At 52.7% G+C, this 16,942-nt stretch overlaps 2 protein-coding genes and 1 long non-coding RNA gene across 3 annotated transcripts in view; 1 reads left to right on the top strand and 2 right to left on the bottom strand.

Moving 5' to 3' along the window:
• Positions 1–753: 753 nt before the first annotated feature.
• LOC102027867 (histone acetyltransferase KAT8-like) lies at positions 754–8,199 on the bottom strand. Its single transcript, XM_005405297.2, has 5 exons — positions 7,946–8,199; positions 6,715–6,789; positions 6,466–6,641; positions 1,161–1,214; positions 754–1,065 (listed from the first exon to the last, which is right to left on the bottom strand). The coding sequence occupies exons 1-5, from the start codon at positions 8,154–8,156 to the stop codon at positions 769–771; spliced, it is 813 nt and encodes a 270-aa protein (XP_005405354.1). The 5' UTR covers positions 8,157–8,199; the 3' UTR covers positions 754–768.
• A 66-nt stretch (positions 8,200–8,265) lies between these two features.
• Positions 8,266–12,237, top strand: LOC102028202. The gene is made up of 2 exons (XR_264096.2): positions 8,266–8,315; positions 11,977–12,237. It is a non-coding gene; the product is annotated as an uncharacterized LOC102028202 (long non-coding RNA).
• A 141-nt stretch (positions 12,238–12,378) lies between these two features.
• Bckdk (branched chain ketoacid dehydrogenase kinase) overlaps positions 12,379–16,942 on the bottom strand; it is a gene marked incomplete at its 5' end in the record, with an annotated part of 5,960 nt that continues 1,396 nt past the window's right edge. Inside the window, 11 exon segments of the mRNA XM_005405298.2 lie at positions 12,379–12,816; positions 12,908–13,066; positions 13,827–13,916; positions 13,995–14,123; positions 15,015–15,088; positions 15,241–15,339; positions 15,413–15,532; positions 15,611–15,658; positions 16,105–16,215; positions 16,307–16,375; positions 16,479–16,822. Of these exon segments, the coding sequence (XP_005405355.1) occupies positions 12,672–12,816; positions 12,908–13,066; positions 13,827–13,916; positions 13,995–14,123; positions 15,015–15,088; positions 15,241–15,339; positions 15,413–15,532; positions 15,611–15,658; positions 16,105–16,215; positions 16,307–16,375; positions 16,479–16,673 (1,239 nt within the window). The 3' untranslated portion in view covers positions 12,379–12,671.

The raw sequence follows: 16,942 nt of genomic DNA, 5'->3' as shown, positions 1-16,942 counted from the left end.
GAGGAACACAGGCTTGAGACCCTGTTCTCCACTAGGTGTCTCCCACCCCGGGCTGTGTGGCGTGCAGCCTCTGCCTCCCCAGGTGCAGACCCTCCGCTCCGCGCCTTTTTTTTTTCCCGGGTACTGGGAATTGATCTCACGACCTCGCGCTTGCCAGGCAGGCGCTTTGCCGCTGAGCTAAATCCCCAGCCCCTGACCCTGGTTTTCTTAAACCACACAGATTCACCTCAGACCCCACACTCTGGGAAAAGTGCTACCCGCTGTGCTATTCCTGAGTGCCTCTTGCCTGGTACACAACCCCAGCCCTGTCCTTCCCACCGGTTCAGGGCCTAAGTCCTCACAGTCAGGGGCTATGCTTGTTTCCTCCTTTGCACTGAGGAGCCCAGCACTGGGCTGGGCTTACTAAACATGCAGTAAAGGGTAAAGAACTCAAAAGATTACTGTCCCCGTTCCATATAAGAGAAAACTGCTGGAGAGGCTGAGGCAGGAGGAGCCTAAGTCTGAGCATAGCCTGGGTAATTTAGAGACTTAACAAGATTCTATCTCAAGATTAAAAAAAAAAGGTGGCACATGCCTGTAATCCCAGTACTCAGGAGGCTGAGGCAGGAGGATTGCCTCGAGTTTGAAGCCAGCTTGGGCTAATGAGTTCAAGTCCAGCCTGAACTACACATCAAGAGCCCGTCTCAAAAAACCAAAGAGGAAACTGAGGTCTAGAAAGAGCCAGTAAGTTGGCCAAGGTCCCCCAGCAGCAACAGCAAAGCCAGGAACCTAGACCTCCCCACCCTTGGGCCCCCGCTGTACTGACCCCTCTGAGCCTGCCTGTCTCCCCCGGGCTGCGTGCCCCATGCTCAGCTGCCCTGGGCCTCCACGCGCCCCTCCGCCCCGCACAGCCGGCCTCACCAAGTGGAAGCGGTAGCTCTTCTCGTACTTCATGTACTTGAGGCAGTACTCGCACAGCCAGAGCTTGGGCTGCTTCCCGTAGTCTTCGGGGAACGGCGAGAAGTACCAGGCGTCGATCTCGTAGTTCCCGATGTGGATCTTGTCCACGTACTTCACCTTGGTGATCTGCACACAGGGTGGGAGTGGGGGCACTGCGCCGCTCGGCAGGGGCGAGGCAGGAGCGGGAGGACCTCCCCAGGCAGGACCCCGTCCCTGCTCACCGCCTCGTGTTCCTTCTCCAGGGCTGCTGTGGTGGGGTCCATCTCCGCGTAAGTCTGGGCAAAGGCAGAGAAGCGGTCAGAGATGAACAGGACGGGTGGTCACACTCTCCCTCCCCTGGCCCAGAACCCACGATGCCTCCCTACTGTCTCATCCCGTAAGTGACAGTGATAAACGAAGAGCTAATTTGTTTTACATCCTCCTGGAGCTCGTCGGTCCAAGCTCCTCTCCTTTCAGCCCACCCACCCACCCATCCCAGACGACCCAGAGGCCCAACTTTCAACCTTTTGCCAGTCAAACAGGGCTGGTCAAGAGGCCTGTCCCAGGCCTCGGGTGAGAAAGGGCTTTAACCGTATGTGGGGTAATCTGGCTCGCGAGCTGTTAAGAGCCAGGAGAAATAATGGATCTCACCTCCCAAGTCCAGAGTGAGAACTACCGCCAGCGCCCCGAGGCGCTTGCACCGCTTTCCTAAGCCCCAGACCTAAGGAGCGGCGTCCATGGCGCTGCTCCCAGAGGCACCCCCACGGGAACATCAGACGTCCAAGACTGTACACTTACTCCTCCTCCCAGGTGCCCCTCTCACTGGAAACGGCACCCTCAGCTCAGCAGCCCAAGTCCAGAAACGGGCCAGCTCTAAGAACGTCCCACTGTCCAGCCTGGCATCCGTTAGTGCTGACAGAACGGAAGTCAACCCTACCACCCTGACATCTCTGGGTCAGTCCCTCTGTCCCGCTCCAAACAGTCACTGTCACTCCCTCCGATCTGGACCACTGGGCAGTCCTCCTTGGATCCCTCCCGCGTCTGAGTGACCTCAGACTCCAGCTACCAACACCCCTTCCCCAGCCCTCACGCTTGCGCACGTGATCTTGCGTCTCGTCAGCCTGCCGAAGCGCACACCCAACCTGGCACAGACGTGAGTCAGGGGACCCGCGACGGAGCGGCGCGTTGTGAGTGATCGTGCATAAGCACGTTGTGCGTGATCGTGTGTAATTGTTTTTATTGCGCTCTTTCCTGTGCTTCAGGGTTCCACTTCCCTCTCATCCCCGCTAGGAAGCCTGCCGAGAGTCTTCCTACCTCGAAAACACCTCCTCCTCCCAAGTCAGGAGTGGGAAATGCAAGACGCCTCCTCCTGGCCACCTCATCGGCCTATTTTCCAAGTCCTCAACGAAGACCAGAAGTTATCACACAGTGCACCGTTCCTCAGCCAGACTCTGTGGCCAGAACCAAGCACAGTCTGACAATGGAGACTCAAGAAGGCCTATGGCCTGGTGGCACACGCCTGTAATGCCAGCACTCGGGAGGCTGAGGCAGGAGGATCATTGTGAACTCAAGACCAGCCTGGGCTACAAAGTGAGCTCGAGACCAGCTTGAACTCCACAGAGAGACCTTATCTCAAAAACAAAGACAAAGAAAATAAAGGCCTATGGCCTGTACCGGATTACACGAGCTCATAGTTGACAAAGTCAGCTTTCACCCGCGAGGCCCCTCCACAAAGTACTTCATCTATATGCTACCTGGCTTCAAGCAGCACCCTGACAGACTTGACAGAGGTGTTTTTTGTTTGTAGTATTGGGGACCGAACCCAGGACCTTTGCACTGAGCTACATCCCCAGCTGTTTTTTTTTTGGTCTTTTTGAGGCAGGGTCTTGCTATGCAGTTCAGGCTGGCCTTGAACTCACTTTGTAGCCCAGGCTGGTCTTGAACTCGCCACAATCCGCCTGCCTCAGTCTCCCAAGCGCTGGGATTACAGGCATGCGCCCCCCGCCCCCCCCACATCCCCAGCCATTTTTGTTTGTTTATTGAGACTATGTCTTACTAAGTGGCTAAACCGTCCAGTTTGGGCTGGAACATTTGATCCTCCTGCCTCAGCCTCCCAGAGTGCCAGGACTCAGGTATGTGCCACCACGCCCTGCTGATAAAACATTCTTACTTCAATTTTATAGAGCAGTAAACAAGCAGGGGAACATGAGGTCACTTGCCCTTGGGGCCTAGCCAGCCACCACTTGGTCCAGTGTCAAGCACTCCACAGACGTTATTTCATTTACCCCTCACAGTGAGTCTCTGAAACAGAAATGCTCATTATCCCCACTGTACAAAAGAGGAAACTGAGGCACGTTCACTTGCTCAGGGTCACAGAACTAGCACTCAGGAAAGGTGGATACAAGTTCCTGGTCTACCCAAACTGAGCCTAAACACTGTAAAGAGGAAGAAATAAGATTTTCCTCCTTACGTGTTTAAAACATTGGCCTGGCGTGGTGGCTGTAATCCCAGCACTCGGGAGGCTGAGGCAGGAGGATCACTGTGAGTTTGAGGCCAGCCTGAACTGCCTAGTGAAACCCTGTCTCAAAACAAAACAAAACATTGCTCAACTGTCTCAAAACACAATCCTCTTCTCCAAAGGCATTAAAGAACTACAAAACAATGCTTTTCTTAAACGCTGCAATTTATTTAGAATTAAACATAAAGCAAGCTATGAGTTGACTTTGTTAATTATTAACTCATTTATTTTTGTTTCAGTGCTGGGAATTGAACCCAGGGGCTTGTGCCTGCTAGGTAAGTGCTCTATATCAAGCTACACCTCTAGCTCTTTTTTTTCTTCCTTTTGTCTTTTTGAGATAGGGTCGAAGATGTCAAGGCTGGCGTTGGTCTTGCAATCATCCTGACTCAGCCTCCTGATTAGGTTACAGGTGTGCACCAATGCTCTATGACTCATTCACTTTAATTTTTTGTAGTACTGGAAATTACACCCAGGACCTTCACACTGGGCTACAACCCCAGCCCTTTGTGTATTTTACTTCGAAAAAGGGTCCCGGTAAGTGTCCAAGCTGTGATGACAGGCGTGCACCAGCACCCCCAGCTATTACCTACTCTCACCCCTGCTTGGCCCAGTACCACCTACCCAGCTGATTACCAGCTTAGAGTTACATCTTCATTCAATGCCAAAGAGTTGGGGAACTAGGAGGGTCTTACACTTCTGTCCAGCAGAGTAGCCTCTAGTCACATGCAGCTATTTAAATTAAATCTTTACAAATTTAATGCTGCCACATCTGGTGCCTCACACCTGTAATCCCAGCACTCGGGAGGCAGAAGGATCACTCCAAGTCTGAGGCCAGCCTGGGCTCCATAGTGAGTTCCAGGTCAGTCTGAACTATGTAATGAGACCCTGTCTCAAAATACCATAAATAAACTGACAGTAAGTAAATAAATATTAAAGTTAAAAAAAAAAAACATTTAATTTTTAGTCACACTAGATATACTTCAAGTGGTCCACAGCTGCCTATGACTATGATATCTGTATTGGCTAGCACCGCTATACAACATTTCCATCATAACAGGGGCTTCAGTTGAACAGTTCTACCTTAGACCTGGAGGGATCTAATTTAGTGTATATTACGTTGTTTTTCTTTTTAAATCGTATCCACAATACAAAGTGTAGTTGGCACTACAAACCCATTTACGTGTTCTTGTGTACACATCCACGTTTGCATGTGAAATAAAAGTTTCTCAGCACAATACTTACCCTTAGTAAAGTGCGATGTACTCTGATATTTTCTCTTAACCTGTTGCCTTTATATATTTTTAAAATTTAAATGTTGGCCACACTGACTGGCTCAATTTTGCAACCTAATAGGCTGTGTCCCACAGCTGGAAAATATCACAGTAAAGCACACGGTGTGCGCTCAGAAAGGTGGAACCGTACCCTCTGGAAATAATGACTGCTCAGTGCCTTCAGAGCTCGCTAAATCCTGTCTTAGTTCGTGCTCCTCACTTTATAAATAAAGAAACTGAGGCTCAGAGTGGAAGGAAGGAACCCTCCAGGGACAATCGAACTTGGTAAAAAGAACAAAGCAGTTAAGACGCACTGTGTACATGGACCAGTGTCCCGCAGTGAACGTAATCCTATGTACTGCAAATTTTAGGTACTGCATCTTCATATTACAATCTAAAAAACAACAACAAAGAGCCTGGGTTGTTTTTACTGTTTGTTTTCTGCATACTGGGGACTGAACCCAGGGCTTTCACAATAAAGTACAACCCCAGCTCTTTTCATGCATTTATTTTTGGTATTTGTGAGACAAGGTCTCCCATATAGTTCAGGCTGGCCTCAAAAACAGCAATCCTGCCTCAGCCTTCTGAGTGCTGGGATTACAGTCATATCTACCACACCCAGCAAGAATTTGGGTTTCAGGATGTTTCTGGGACGTGTCAAAATCATGGTTAGACTGGGTGTGGTGGCACACATCTGTAATCCCAGCACTCAGGAGGCTGAAGCAGGAAGACTGCCACCAGTTTAAGGCCAACCTGGGCTACTGTCAAACAAAACACAAAAACACCACAACCATAGTTAAGCCCTCAGACTCAGAAGGAGGACAGTGTAGTTGGCAGATCTAATACTCACTGGATTCCTAAACCTATCTGTCTCCTCTATAAACTGTTGATAACAGTGTTTACATCACAGGGTTGGTGTGAAACATTAGTGAGATCATGCACTAAATATTTGGCCTAATACTTTGGCTCACAGACCAATAATGTTTGGGATAATTATTCTAATTCCAGCCCACTTTTTTACTAGCTGTGTGATCATGGGCATATTACTCAACCTCTCTGAGCCTGCTTCCTCATCCACAAAAAAGTAATTTTCCTTATGGTAGTGAATTGTTAGGGAAGGTTTGATGAGCTGATACATGTACAGTATGGTATTTGGTAATAGCCAGGTATATAGTATAACTCATTCTCTTTCTTCTCTTTGTTCTTTTTTTTTGAGACAGGGTCTCGCTACATAGCTCAGGCTGACCTTGAGCTCACTTTGTAGCCCAGGCTGGTTTTGAACTGGAAATGATCTTCTTGCCTCAGCCTCCTAAGCGCTGGGATTACAGGCGTGTGCCACCATACCTGGCTTCTTTGTTCTTTTTTGGGGGAGTACCGGAAATCAAATTCAGGACCTTACGCTTGCCAGGCGCTGTGCCACTAAGCTAAATCCCCAGTCCTCTTTCTTCTCTTTGGACTTGAAGTCATTTTGTCTAATATGACACAGCCATTAGGAATCAGAAGAGGTTATCTGAGCAGGAGTTCCAGTCCCTGCTGTGCCGTCCCCTTACTGTGAGATTGTAGCAACACTTTTCCCTCTTTGAGCCTGTTTTCTGACCTATGAAGAGTACAGGAAGGACTGGTAAAGTCCCCGGTACACTAAAGTCCCCAGAACTTAAAAAACAGGGGCTGCTGTGATTTCAGCACCAGGCCCAACGGCCTAAGGCTGGCAGAGGCAGCTGGACCACCTGGGCCCTGGGGAAGGGGAGGGTCCCGGACCTTCTGGACATGGTTGATCTCATCGTGCTTGCGCTTTTGGTTGCGAGTGATCTTGCGCTCAGGCTGCTCAGCCAGCTCACTCAGGTACTTTTCTGAGTTCTTCTGCACCGCGTCTTTCACTGTCTTGGTCAGTGCCAGCCGGTTCTTGTCTACCCATTCGTCCAGTCGCCTGTTAACTGTTAAGATGGGCCATGAAGGTACGGCCCTGCCTCCCCCCCTCCCCCAGGCTCAAGGCCCCAGGGCACTCACAGCCTACATAGTGTACATAGAACTCCTCTCGGCCCTCCTGGTCATTCACGCGAGACTGGATCACTTCCGCAGAATCTGCGAAGGAAAAAGACTAGGATCATCAGGAAGGAAACAGAGTAACAGGAAGCCGATGTACTGAGGAAGTGTCCAGATTTCCAGCAGTTTCCAGATTCATCTGCCCACATCCAGCACTGCCACAACCTTGTGAGATGGGCCAAGGTGGGGCTGTTACTCTTATTGGACCAATGAGAAAAAACGTGAAACTTAATCCGGAGTCGCAGATTTGAAAAGTGAGAGGAATGGATACTTAACTGAATTTTTAAAGTCCGACTCCAAATTCATACTCACCTCACTACACACTCAAGTCATTTATTTGGAGGATGTGAGGGCTGACGCTGGAACAGCCTGAGTTTATGTATTTCTCACTCCCCATTCCCTAGTTCTATGTAACTGAGCAAGTTATTTTGACTTCCTGAGCCTCCGTTTCTTCACCAGCGTAATAATTCCCACCTCGAGGCTGAGTTAATGTCTCCAAAATTTTCACTCCAGTGTGAAACAACTAGCAGACCATCGGATGCACGAGTAAGGCAACCACTGCCTGGCTGCCGCTGTGCTTTGCTGCTGGACACTGAGGACATAGTCGTGAATCACAGAGATCTTGTTCTCCAGAAGCTCCCAGAGGAGGACACAGAAAATTACGACATACTGCTACATGTACCACGGCCGAGGTACGAAACAAATGTTGCAGAAACATACAGAAGGGAACAACTCACTCGGCCTGAAGCGGGTCAAGAATGGCATTATAAAGGATGAGGTTAAAAGGATCAGGAGGAGCTATACAAGACACTCCAAGCCAAGGGCACAATGGCTAAAGGTATAGAGAATACACCGCACTTTCTGGTCTAGCAATAGCCTTTGTGAGGCGGCTACCTAAGTAGGGTTAGCAAAAAAAGGTAATGAAGTCTAACCCAGGCAAAGAAGTGCAATGGGAGAGCAGTGCACCAAAACTTAGATGATCGCCTTGCTGGTGGCTTTTAGGTGGTGCCCGTCATAGGGTCAAAGTGACAGCCTTCCATTACAGGGCTGGCTTCTCACGCCCCGCGACACCGCCTTTCCTCCCGGCTCCGCCCCGCCCCACGACTCCCAACCCCCGCGCACTCGGCCCTCCAGAGGACCAGTTCCCAGGGCCCACCCCGCAGCCCCGCCCCTAGGCACTGGGCCCCGCCCTCACGCCAGGTGCTGTCCGGCCGCCGGCACAGGTACGTTTCTCCGATCTCCACCGTAACTTCAGGCTCGCCGCGTGCTGGCGTCGGCGGGGAGACGCGGCCCGGGGATGGGGCGGCTCCCTCGACCGCCGCATTTTCCCCAGGGCCGGGCTCGCCCTCTCCCACGACCCCCGAAGTCGCTGCGGCAACTGCCGCAGCTGCCCCCTGCGCCGCCATTGCGGTGGCGGAAGTGACGCTAGACTACAGCGCCGCGCCGCTCTTCTAGCTCCGGGTCAGCGGTGTGGGGGCGGGGCCCAGGCTTGTGGGTAGGACCTGTGACGTAACAGGCGTGTACAGGTCCTGGGGCCCGCTCGGTGGCGCTGCTACCTCTGGGAGGTGAGCGCAGCAGAGATGGTTTGAAATCATTTTTGGTGTAGCTGTACGGTTGCTCACGGTAGTAGTGGAGACAAACGTTCCTAATGTGAGGACATATCTCAAAAATTTTAAGGGTCTGATGCTGTAGAAGGCAAGATGTGTCAGTTTTCAGGACCGTTGTCCTCTTTTTTTTTTTTTTTTTGGTCTTTTTGAGACAGAGTCTTGCTGTGCAGTTCAGGCTGGCCGTGAGCTCACTTTGTAGCCCAGGCTGGTCTCGAACTCGCAACGATCCTCCTGCCTCAGCCTCCCGAGTGCTGAGATTACAGACGTGCACCACCACGCCCGGCTCTGTCTTCTCTTTAACGGGCGGAATCAAAGCGTTTCCCCGGTTGCCTAGCACAGGATTGACCCTTGAATTAGCAACCCTTGTTGCCCCCTCACACACTTTACCCACTGCGCCTGCTTAATACCTATTTGTAAGTTGAAAAAAAGTGCGCCTCTTGTTCAGGGTTGGAAAAAGATACAGTTGGGGTGGGGGAAAAAACAGGCGTGTCCAGGAGTGGCCAGTAAGTCATCCTCAGAATAAGCTTTTCAGGATAAAGGGGTTTTTTTTAACTGTAGCCAGTGATGCAGTGCGGCTGGCTTCAAACTCATCATCCCCTTCCTTGGATTCCCAAGTGCTGGGCTTACAAGCAGAAGCCACTAAATCTGCCAGGATAAAGACCTTATTTATTTACTTACTTATTTTATTTATTTATTTATTTTATTTATTTTTGTCTTTTTGAGACAGGGTCTCGCTGTGCAGTTCAGCCTGGTCTTGAGCTCACTTTGTAGCCCAGGCTGACCTCGAACTCACAATGATCCTCCTGCCTCAGCCTCCTGAGTGCTGGGATTACAGGCGTGCACCACCACACTGGCTCCAGAATAAAGATTTTTTTAAAGAAAGGACGGGGCAGTGGATACAATAAAGAGCATCTTATCAATGACTGGGGTTTAGTTCGACCCTACGCTGGGTAAGGTGGACAAGTGTGTAAACTGCTGAAAACCTGCAAAGGTTGTGCTTAATTTACAGCTATAGGCAATATAAACTATGTAAGTCATACAATTTATATAGCTGACAATATACTGTATGTCATATAACTGAGAAAGTTTTATTTGTATATAAACCGAGCACTGAGACCAGATCTCAAGCCCAACTCCCTGTTTAGTTCCACATGACCCTTTCAAATAATCAGGTGAAGTATAACGCTCTCTGTTCTTGAGATTTACACAGCTGGCAAATACCTCTGGACTAGGCATTAGGGTTAGATGTGCATTATTTGTCACAAACTTTCATCTGTGAGAAAGTGTGCACCGATCCCCAACCACCCATTTCTTACACAGACTGCCCCGAAATGAGCTTTCCCTGTAAGACGGCTCTTCAGGGTCAAGAACTGCTGTCATCCTCTAATCAGCTCGAGTGTAGTAAGGTCCTTCCCCAGCCAGGCATGGCGGCACGTGCCAGTATTCTTTCCAAGGACGGTGGGAAGCTGAGACAGGAGGGTCACAAGTTCTAGTCCAGACTGAGCAGCATAGTGACTTAGGGAAACCCAGTCTCAAATAAAAAAGGCTGGAGAGGCTAGGTGTGATGGTGCACGCCTGTAATCCCAGCACTAGGGAGGCTGAGGCAGGAGGATCCTTGTGAGTTCAAGGCCAGCCTGGGCTACAAAGTGAGCTCAAGGGCATCCTACACATTGAGACCCTGTCTCACACCAACAATAACAAAAACAACTGCAAAAGGCTGGAGATGTGTGGTCACAATGCCCGGCACAGTGTGGATTAAACATTGCTTTTAGCCATTCTCAAAAGTTACTTGATTTCTAATTCGGCCGCTGGGCTTCAGAACAGGAACAATTCTAAGAGGGATGGAATGCTCAGGGCCTGAAGATAGGGCTCCAAGATTACAATTCAAGAAATACCTGATTTACCTTATCTGTCTGTTGGGAGGGGCAGCGGGAAGAGCTGGTAACCTAGTTTTGGGAAATGAAGTTGGGGGTGGGGAGTGAATGCTAGCTATTGTAACATAAGAAATGGAACAAATAACTGGGCACGGTGGTGCACCCCTGTAATCCCAGCACTCGGGAGGCTGAGGCAGGATCATTGAGTTCAAGACCAGTCTGGGCTACTAAGTGAGCTCAAGGCCAGCCTGAACGGCATGAGACCCTGTCTCCAAAAAAAAGGAACAAATAAAAGGAAATAAATCTGTAATACCTAGCTTCAGAATTACGTTAAAAAATAAATAAATAAATAGAAGAATTCTTACTTTACTCACTAGGGGTTCTTCTGCCTCACTTTGTACTTCACCTGACATCTTCAATTACAGATGATGTCTTTTCTAGTTAAGGATTAGCCTAGGCCTTATAAATCCCCGATCAGGGTCATTGCATCAGCTCCTCACTGTGCTCTCACCAAGCCAAGGACCACCAGGAGTTCTAACACATAAATCTGACCGGCCCACTGGGGATACAGCTCAGCGGTACAGCACCTGCCTGGCAAGTGCAAGGTCCTGAGTTCGATTCCCGGTACCAAAATAAATAAATCTGACTGGGCCTCCTAGAACTATGTAGGGCTGCGGCCAGGTCCTTTGTTGTTTCTGTGTGCTTGGAGCACCTACCTTTAATGTTCCCCCAAAAGGGCCCTCTGAAGTCTAATCGACTGGTCTGGACTTCTGTTGCTCTTTATTTTTTGGTCTTTCTTTGAGATAGGGTCTCCTTATGCAGTTCAAGCTGGCATGAGCTCACCTGTAGCCCAGGTTGGTCTCAAACTCGCAAGGATCCTCCTGCCTCAGCCTCCTGAGTGCTGGGATTACAGGGGTGCACCAGCACGCCCAGCTGTTGTTTTTTGGCTGTGCTGGGGATCAAACCCACACTTCTCAAATGGCTAGGCAAGCACTCTACCACTCAGCCACACCCTAGCCCCGCCTCCAGAGTTTCACCTGAGATCACATCCTTCTTTGGTTTTTCCCCTTCTCTTTCCTGCTTCCCAATCTGCCATCTGGAAACACTTTCTTCACCATCATTTGTAAGTTCTCCTCTCAGAGTTGGGCAGCCCAGCCTAAACATCTCTTCCTGACTTAAAACCCATCCATGGATCCCTTGTACCTCCAGGGTAAGGCCCTGTACCTTCTACTTCCTGCTTACCTCTCCAACTGCATCCAGCATGTTTGCAGCATAGCAAAGCATCATGGCTTCCCACCAACTGCTGTTTGCCCGCCAGAAACAATTAGAGTATCTCTCCGAATCCTACCAGGCAGGTCCTTGGGCCCTTGTCCCTGACAAGGTGGGTAGGGTGTTCCCCACAGAGATGCTACCTGGAGTTTTACCTCAAAGCTAACTCTGAGCCACCAGGCGTGGTGGCGCATGCCTGTAATCCCAGCACTCGGGAGTCTGAGGCAGGAGGATCATTGCGAGTTCGAGACCAGCCTGGGCTACAAGCAAGCTCAAGGCCAGCCTGAACTGCATAGTGAGACCCTGTCTCAAAAAGACAAAAAAAAAAAGCTAATTCTGAGCCCACCTGCTATCCGGAGTCCTTTCCTCTTCTGCAGTCCCTCCCAGGGCCTGCCTTTCTCTTGTGGGGCACTCAAGTCTCTGCCGAGCCTGCCAGGGCACCACGTCACAACCTTGTGTGTTCCTTTTCTTGGCAGCCGGCAGGCAGTATTTTTAACCTGTCTTACGCTCGGGACTCAGGTGGCTCAGGAAGTGGCCCGGTCTGGTGACCTTCATCTCTAAAACCTGTACCTGTCAGGAAGGGACGAGTCGGAAGGAGAGCCCGAAGCTGGACCCACCTAGGCCTTCAACGCTGTCTGGATGTCTCAGACACATCCGTTAAATTAGAGGAATAAAAGATCTTCGCATAAGCTGCCAAAGTCACCTCCCTTCCTGCCAAATAAAACAGACAAACCTTAGAGCCAATTCTATTCCTGTCCGCCGGGCAGTCAGGTTAGTTAAGAGATTAGGACGTGAACCACTTAAAGGCAAGGAGCCAAGAAACCTGAAAGGGCAGAGGCGAAAGCTCCCCTCCTCTCCCGCCAGACAGGGCCCACGAGGGCATTCAGAATGTGAACTTTAATAACAAACAGCAGGTCATGTAGGGGTTCCCCAGGAACAAGAGTGACAGCTGGTGCTAGAGTCCCGGAGATCCCGCTTCTTCCCCTCACAGCCTGGAGGTAAGGTGCCCACAGCCCTCCTGAGGAGTGGCACCCAGCTCCTGGTAAGTCCTTTTGGCTGGGGCCTGGAGACCCAAGATGCAGCAGTGTGTGGGGCACAGTGCCACCGTGCCCAACCCAGAAGGTCCTGGCAGGGTATGTGGCCCAGCCTGGGCGAGCAGGCAGGCCAGGGGTCAGATCCGGAAGCTCTCCTCCCGGCCATCGATGTGGCGGAGCCGCAGGTAGACATCTGTGCCAATGCCTTGCAGGGACTGCAGCTGCAGGGAACCCCCGAGGTACTCTGCGTAGGCCCTCGACGTGGGCAACCCGAAGCCAAAGCTGAGGGCAGAGGGGGACAGGACAGGAGGCCTCAGAGGCTTGAGTCTCCCGGGCTCACCCCCACCCCGAGCCTGGCCAGGCGGGGCCTCACCCATGCATGGGTCCTGAGTGGCTGCCACTGTGCATGTCCAGATGGCCAAAGAGGGGGCTGATGCGGGGGTCCTGGGTGCTGGCCTCCGCCGTAGTAAAGTGGTAATCCATGACCCGCTCCAAGTTTGTGTGGGCAATTCCTCCACCCCGGTCTGAAATCCTGGCAGAATGTTGACAACATGGGCTTGGCTCAGGTTTCTGGGGTCTGAGTACCTCCCAAGCAGACGGGGCCTAAGTCTGACCTCCTGTTTGTTCCACACAAAGGTGGAGTGTGACCCATCTTGACACTGGGGCCTTGCCGGTATGGTGGTGCATGCCTGTAATCCCAGCACTCGGGAGGCTGAGGCAGGAGGATCGTTGTAAGTTCAAGACCAGCCCAGGGGGCCCAGGGTATAGCTCAGTGGCACAAGTGTCTGCCTGGCAAGTGCAAGGTCCTGAGTTTGATTCCCAGCACCAAAAAAAAAAAAGCCCAGCCTGGGCTACAAAGTGAGCTCAAGGCCAGCCTGAACTACAGAGCAAGACCCAGTCTCAAAAAAAGACAAAAAAACAAAAAAAAAAACAAACCAACCAAACCAACAAAGACACTGGGGCCTTGTGTGTTTAAGCTGCCTTCCTCCATCCCTAGCTCTGCTTGGGCCTGACGGCTTGTACAGTTGATGTTTGCCCTCACTCAGTCCAGCCTCAAAGACTGGTTTCTAGGCCCCTCAGTCGCTGACAGAGCCAGGGTGCTTGCTGGGCCCTCAGCTGGCCCCAAATCCATGCGTATCCAGGTCACGGCAATCTCAGCACCAGATTCTCTTCTGACCAGAGCCCAAGTTCCAGAGTGAGACAGGTGCTAGCTCTGGGGCCCACAGCTACTCAGAAACAGTGCCTGGAACGGCTGCCCCCACCCTAGCCCAACTCCGCTGCTCAGGGCAAACCTGATAATGAAATCGATATCATTGTTGGCAATGGTGATGACCACATCTGGGACATTGTAGGGAGTATCCAGGTGGCTCTCCATCGTGGCTCTGTGCAAGAGGGAGAGATGGCAGGTGACGGCACCCCGGCTGCTGTCTGTCCCCGCCCACCATGTCCAGCCTGCCCACCTCATGGCATTCTTGAGCAGCTCGGGCAGAATGTAGTCCAGCGGCATAGGGATGAAGGGGAAGCGGGCGGCCACGTGTCCGTTGATGCGGACGCGGGGGGCGTTGCCGTACTTGTGTTCACACAGGCGTCTGTGGATTGGAGAAGGTTTAGACTGGGGCACTTAGAGTAGCAGTTCTCATCTGCCAGCAATTCTGCTCCTCTAGGCACATCTGGCAGAGGACGGAGATATTGTTACTGGTCACACTGGGGTCATTGCTGGGGATCGAGTGAGCAGGAGCCAGGGGTCTAACAAAAACATCCCAACACACACACTACGAAGAATGATTTGCCTTAAGATGTTTTTTCTTTTTTTGGTCTTTTTGAGACAGGGTCTTGCTATGCAGTTCAGGCTGGCCTTGAACTCACTTTGTAGCCCAGGCTGGTCTCGAACTCGCAAGATCCTCTTGCCTCAGCCTCCTGAGTGCTGGGATTACAGGCGTGCGCCACCACACCTGGCCTGGTTTAAAATGTTAACAGTGCCAGCCAGGTGAGGGAGCAAATGTCTAAAACCGCTGAATTCCAGCAGTAGGCTGAGGCGGGATCCCAAGTTGAAGGCCAACCTCAGACTTGTCTCAAAAACTGCTGGGGAACTGGGCATAGGGGCACATGCCTGTAATCCCAGCACTCGGGAGGCTGAGGCAGGAGGATCATTGCAAGTTCGAGGCCAGCCTGGGCTACAAAGTGAGCTCAAGGCTGGTCTGAACTGCATACTGAAACCCTGTCTCAAAAAGACCAAAAAGAGGGCTGGAGATACAGCTCAGTGGCATAAGCACCTGCCTGGCAAGCACAAGGTACTGAGTTTGATTCCCGGTACCAAAAAAAAAAAACCAGTGCTGGGGATGTCACTCAGTGGGAAAGTCTTCAGTTCTATCCCCAGCATCATACACACACACAGAAGTAGCACCATGGTTGAGAAACCCTGCCCTACTCCATGCCCCAGGCCAGGACTAAACCTTCCCCGTCACCCGAGGGAACCTCACCTGGCAAAGTCCACCCACTTTTCAATAATCTTCTTTGGTGACAGACGAGTGCAGATGATGCCGACAAAGTCAGGCTGGCGGGAGAAAGGAGGTCAGGACTAGCAAGCCCTCTGTCCCCACCTCGGCTGCCAGATGCAACTCCCAGAATGCCAAAGCAGCTTCTCCTCCAGGCCCTTGGCCCAGGTCCCCAAAGCAAGAAGGCCCCGGTGTCCGTTTTGGCCCTCACCTTGTCCTCGTGCAGCGCCAGGTGGTGAGTGGCCAACATGCGGATCCCAAGTCTCGAGGTCAGCGTCTTGTCCAGGAAAAAGCGGACAAGCTTTTCATCCTGCGGAGCGGGGCCTCAGTGACCCTGTGCTCTGCCCAGCCCCCTACCTCAGGCCCCTCCTTACTGCCCTGACCTGTATGTGCTTGCGGCTCTCACGCAGGCCCTCAGCTAAGAGGGTCACCACATCCTTGTGGTCATCTAGCAGCTGTCGCACCAGCTGGCAGTACTGGCCTTCGTCCGCCTGGTCCTTGATCTGCAGGTCACAGAGTCATGAGCACAGGCGGTCCAACCCTGACCTCTTAGCCCCTCACCTCGCTTGGCCCAGCCTCACCGGAGGGAAGTCTGACAGCTTCTGGAAGGCACGGATGTACAGCTCATGCTGCAAGGAACAAGTAGGAGATTTCACAAGGCTGCCAGGGTACTGGGTCGGGAACAGCTACCCAGGCCTGCCTGTGAGGGTCACCACCCCGCCCACTTTGCACTGTAATCTTTTATTTATTTATTTACTTATTTTTGTCTTTTTGAGACTGGGTCTGGCTGTGCAGTTCAGGCTGGCCTTAAGCTCACTTTGCAGCCCAGGCTGGTTTTGCACTTACAAGGATCCTCCTGCCTCAGCCTCCTGAGTGCTGGGATTACAGGCGAGCGCCACCATGCCCGGCTCCACTGTGACCTTTTAGCCTCCATGAACTCGTATCCTTGGCCTCCACAGGCTTGGGGCTGAATCCCGCCTAGCCTGACCCCTTTCAGCAGCCGAGCCTCTGCCAGCGTGGGCCCCACCTGCCCCTGTGCACACCGATTTGAGGACCCCTGTACCGTCTACCTTACCACGTGCAGGATGGTGGGGTTGCAGCCGATGATGAAGGGAAGGCTGCGGAAGCCCTTGATGCGGTGAGCGATCCTTACCGGCAGCTCTTGCTGCAGGTACCGGCCGCTCTTCTGCGAGACACAGGGAAGGCAGGGCCAGGGCCTGAGTGGCTGCCAGAGCTCCAGGAGCCCTGGTGGGGGGAAGAGCGGACGGGGATCTTACCAGGAGATGGCTGCCGTCCTGAGAGCGGCCGGAGTAAAGCATCATGGTTGGAGTGAGGCGGACGGAGGGCTGGAGGGGCAGACGGACCTTAAGGGCCGGGCCTCCCGCACCCACCCCCGCATCACTCGCACGCGCTCCCGGGACACCCTCTCCAGCTGAGCCGCAGCCGCACCTTCTCCGCCGCCACGTCGATGGCGGACTGGTTGTAAAAGGAGGTGACGGTCTTGGAGCGCTCCCGCGCCAGCTCCACATGGTGCGTGTCCGTGGCCGAGGTTGAGCGCGCCCGCAGCGACAACGTGGGTCCCAGGAGGGGCCACAGAGAAGGCGGGCCCCGAGGGCCGCTCGCCAGCACCGACGCCAGGATCATCGCCCCGCGGCTCCGGCGGCCTGGGCTGCCGCCGGGGCTGAGGCCCCCAAAACGCCGCAGAGGCAGGCGGGAGGGGCTCCTCCCGGACTTCAGGGGCACGGGTCCGCGGAGACTGCCGGCGGGCTCAGCCCCGGGAGAGCAGCGCCCATCTGCGGGGCAGGGGAAGGCGGGCTCGTCGGGATCCGAACCCAGACCGCCCGCGCCCCTCCGCGCGCGGGCGCGGCGCCCCGTCCTCAGACCTGGCCGTCCCTGCGCAGCGTCAGCTGCCT

This window comes from Chinchilla lanigera, unplaced genomic scaffold (genome assembly GCF_000276665.1).
Source record: "Chinchilla lanigera isolate Chin_1 unplaced genomic scaffold, ChiLan1.0 scaffold00092, whole genome shotgun sequence".
Lineage (NCBI taxonomy): Eukaryota > Metazoa > Chordata > Mammalia > Rodentia > Chinchillidae > Chinchilla > Chinchilla lanigera.
This window is presented reverse-complemented; position numbering and strand designations above follow the sequence as displayed.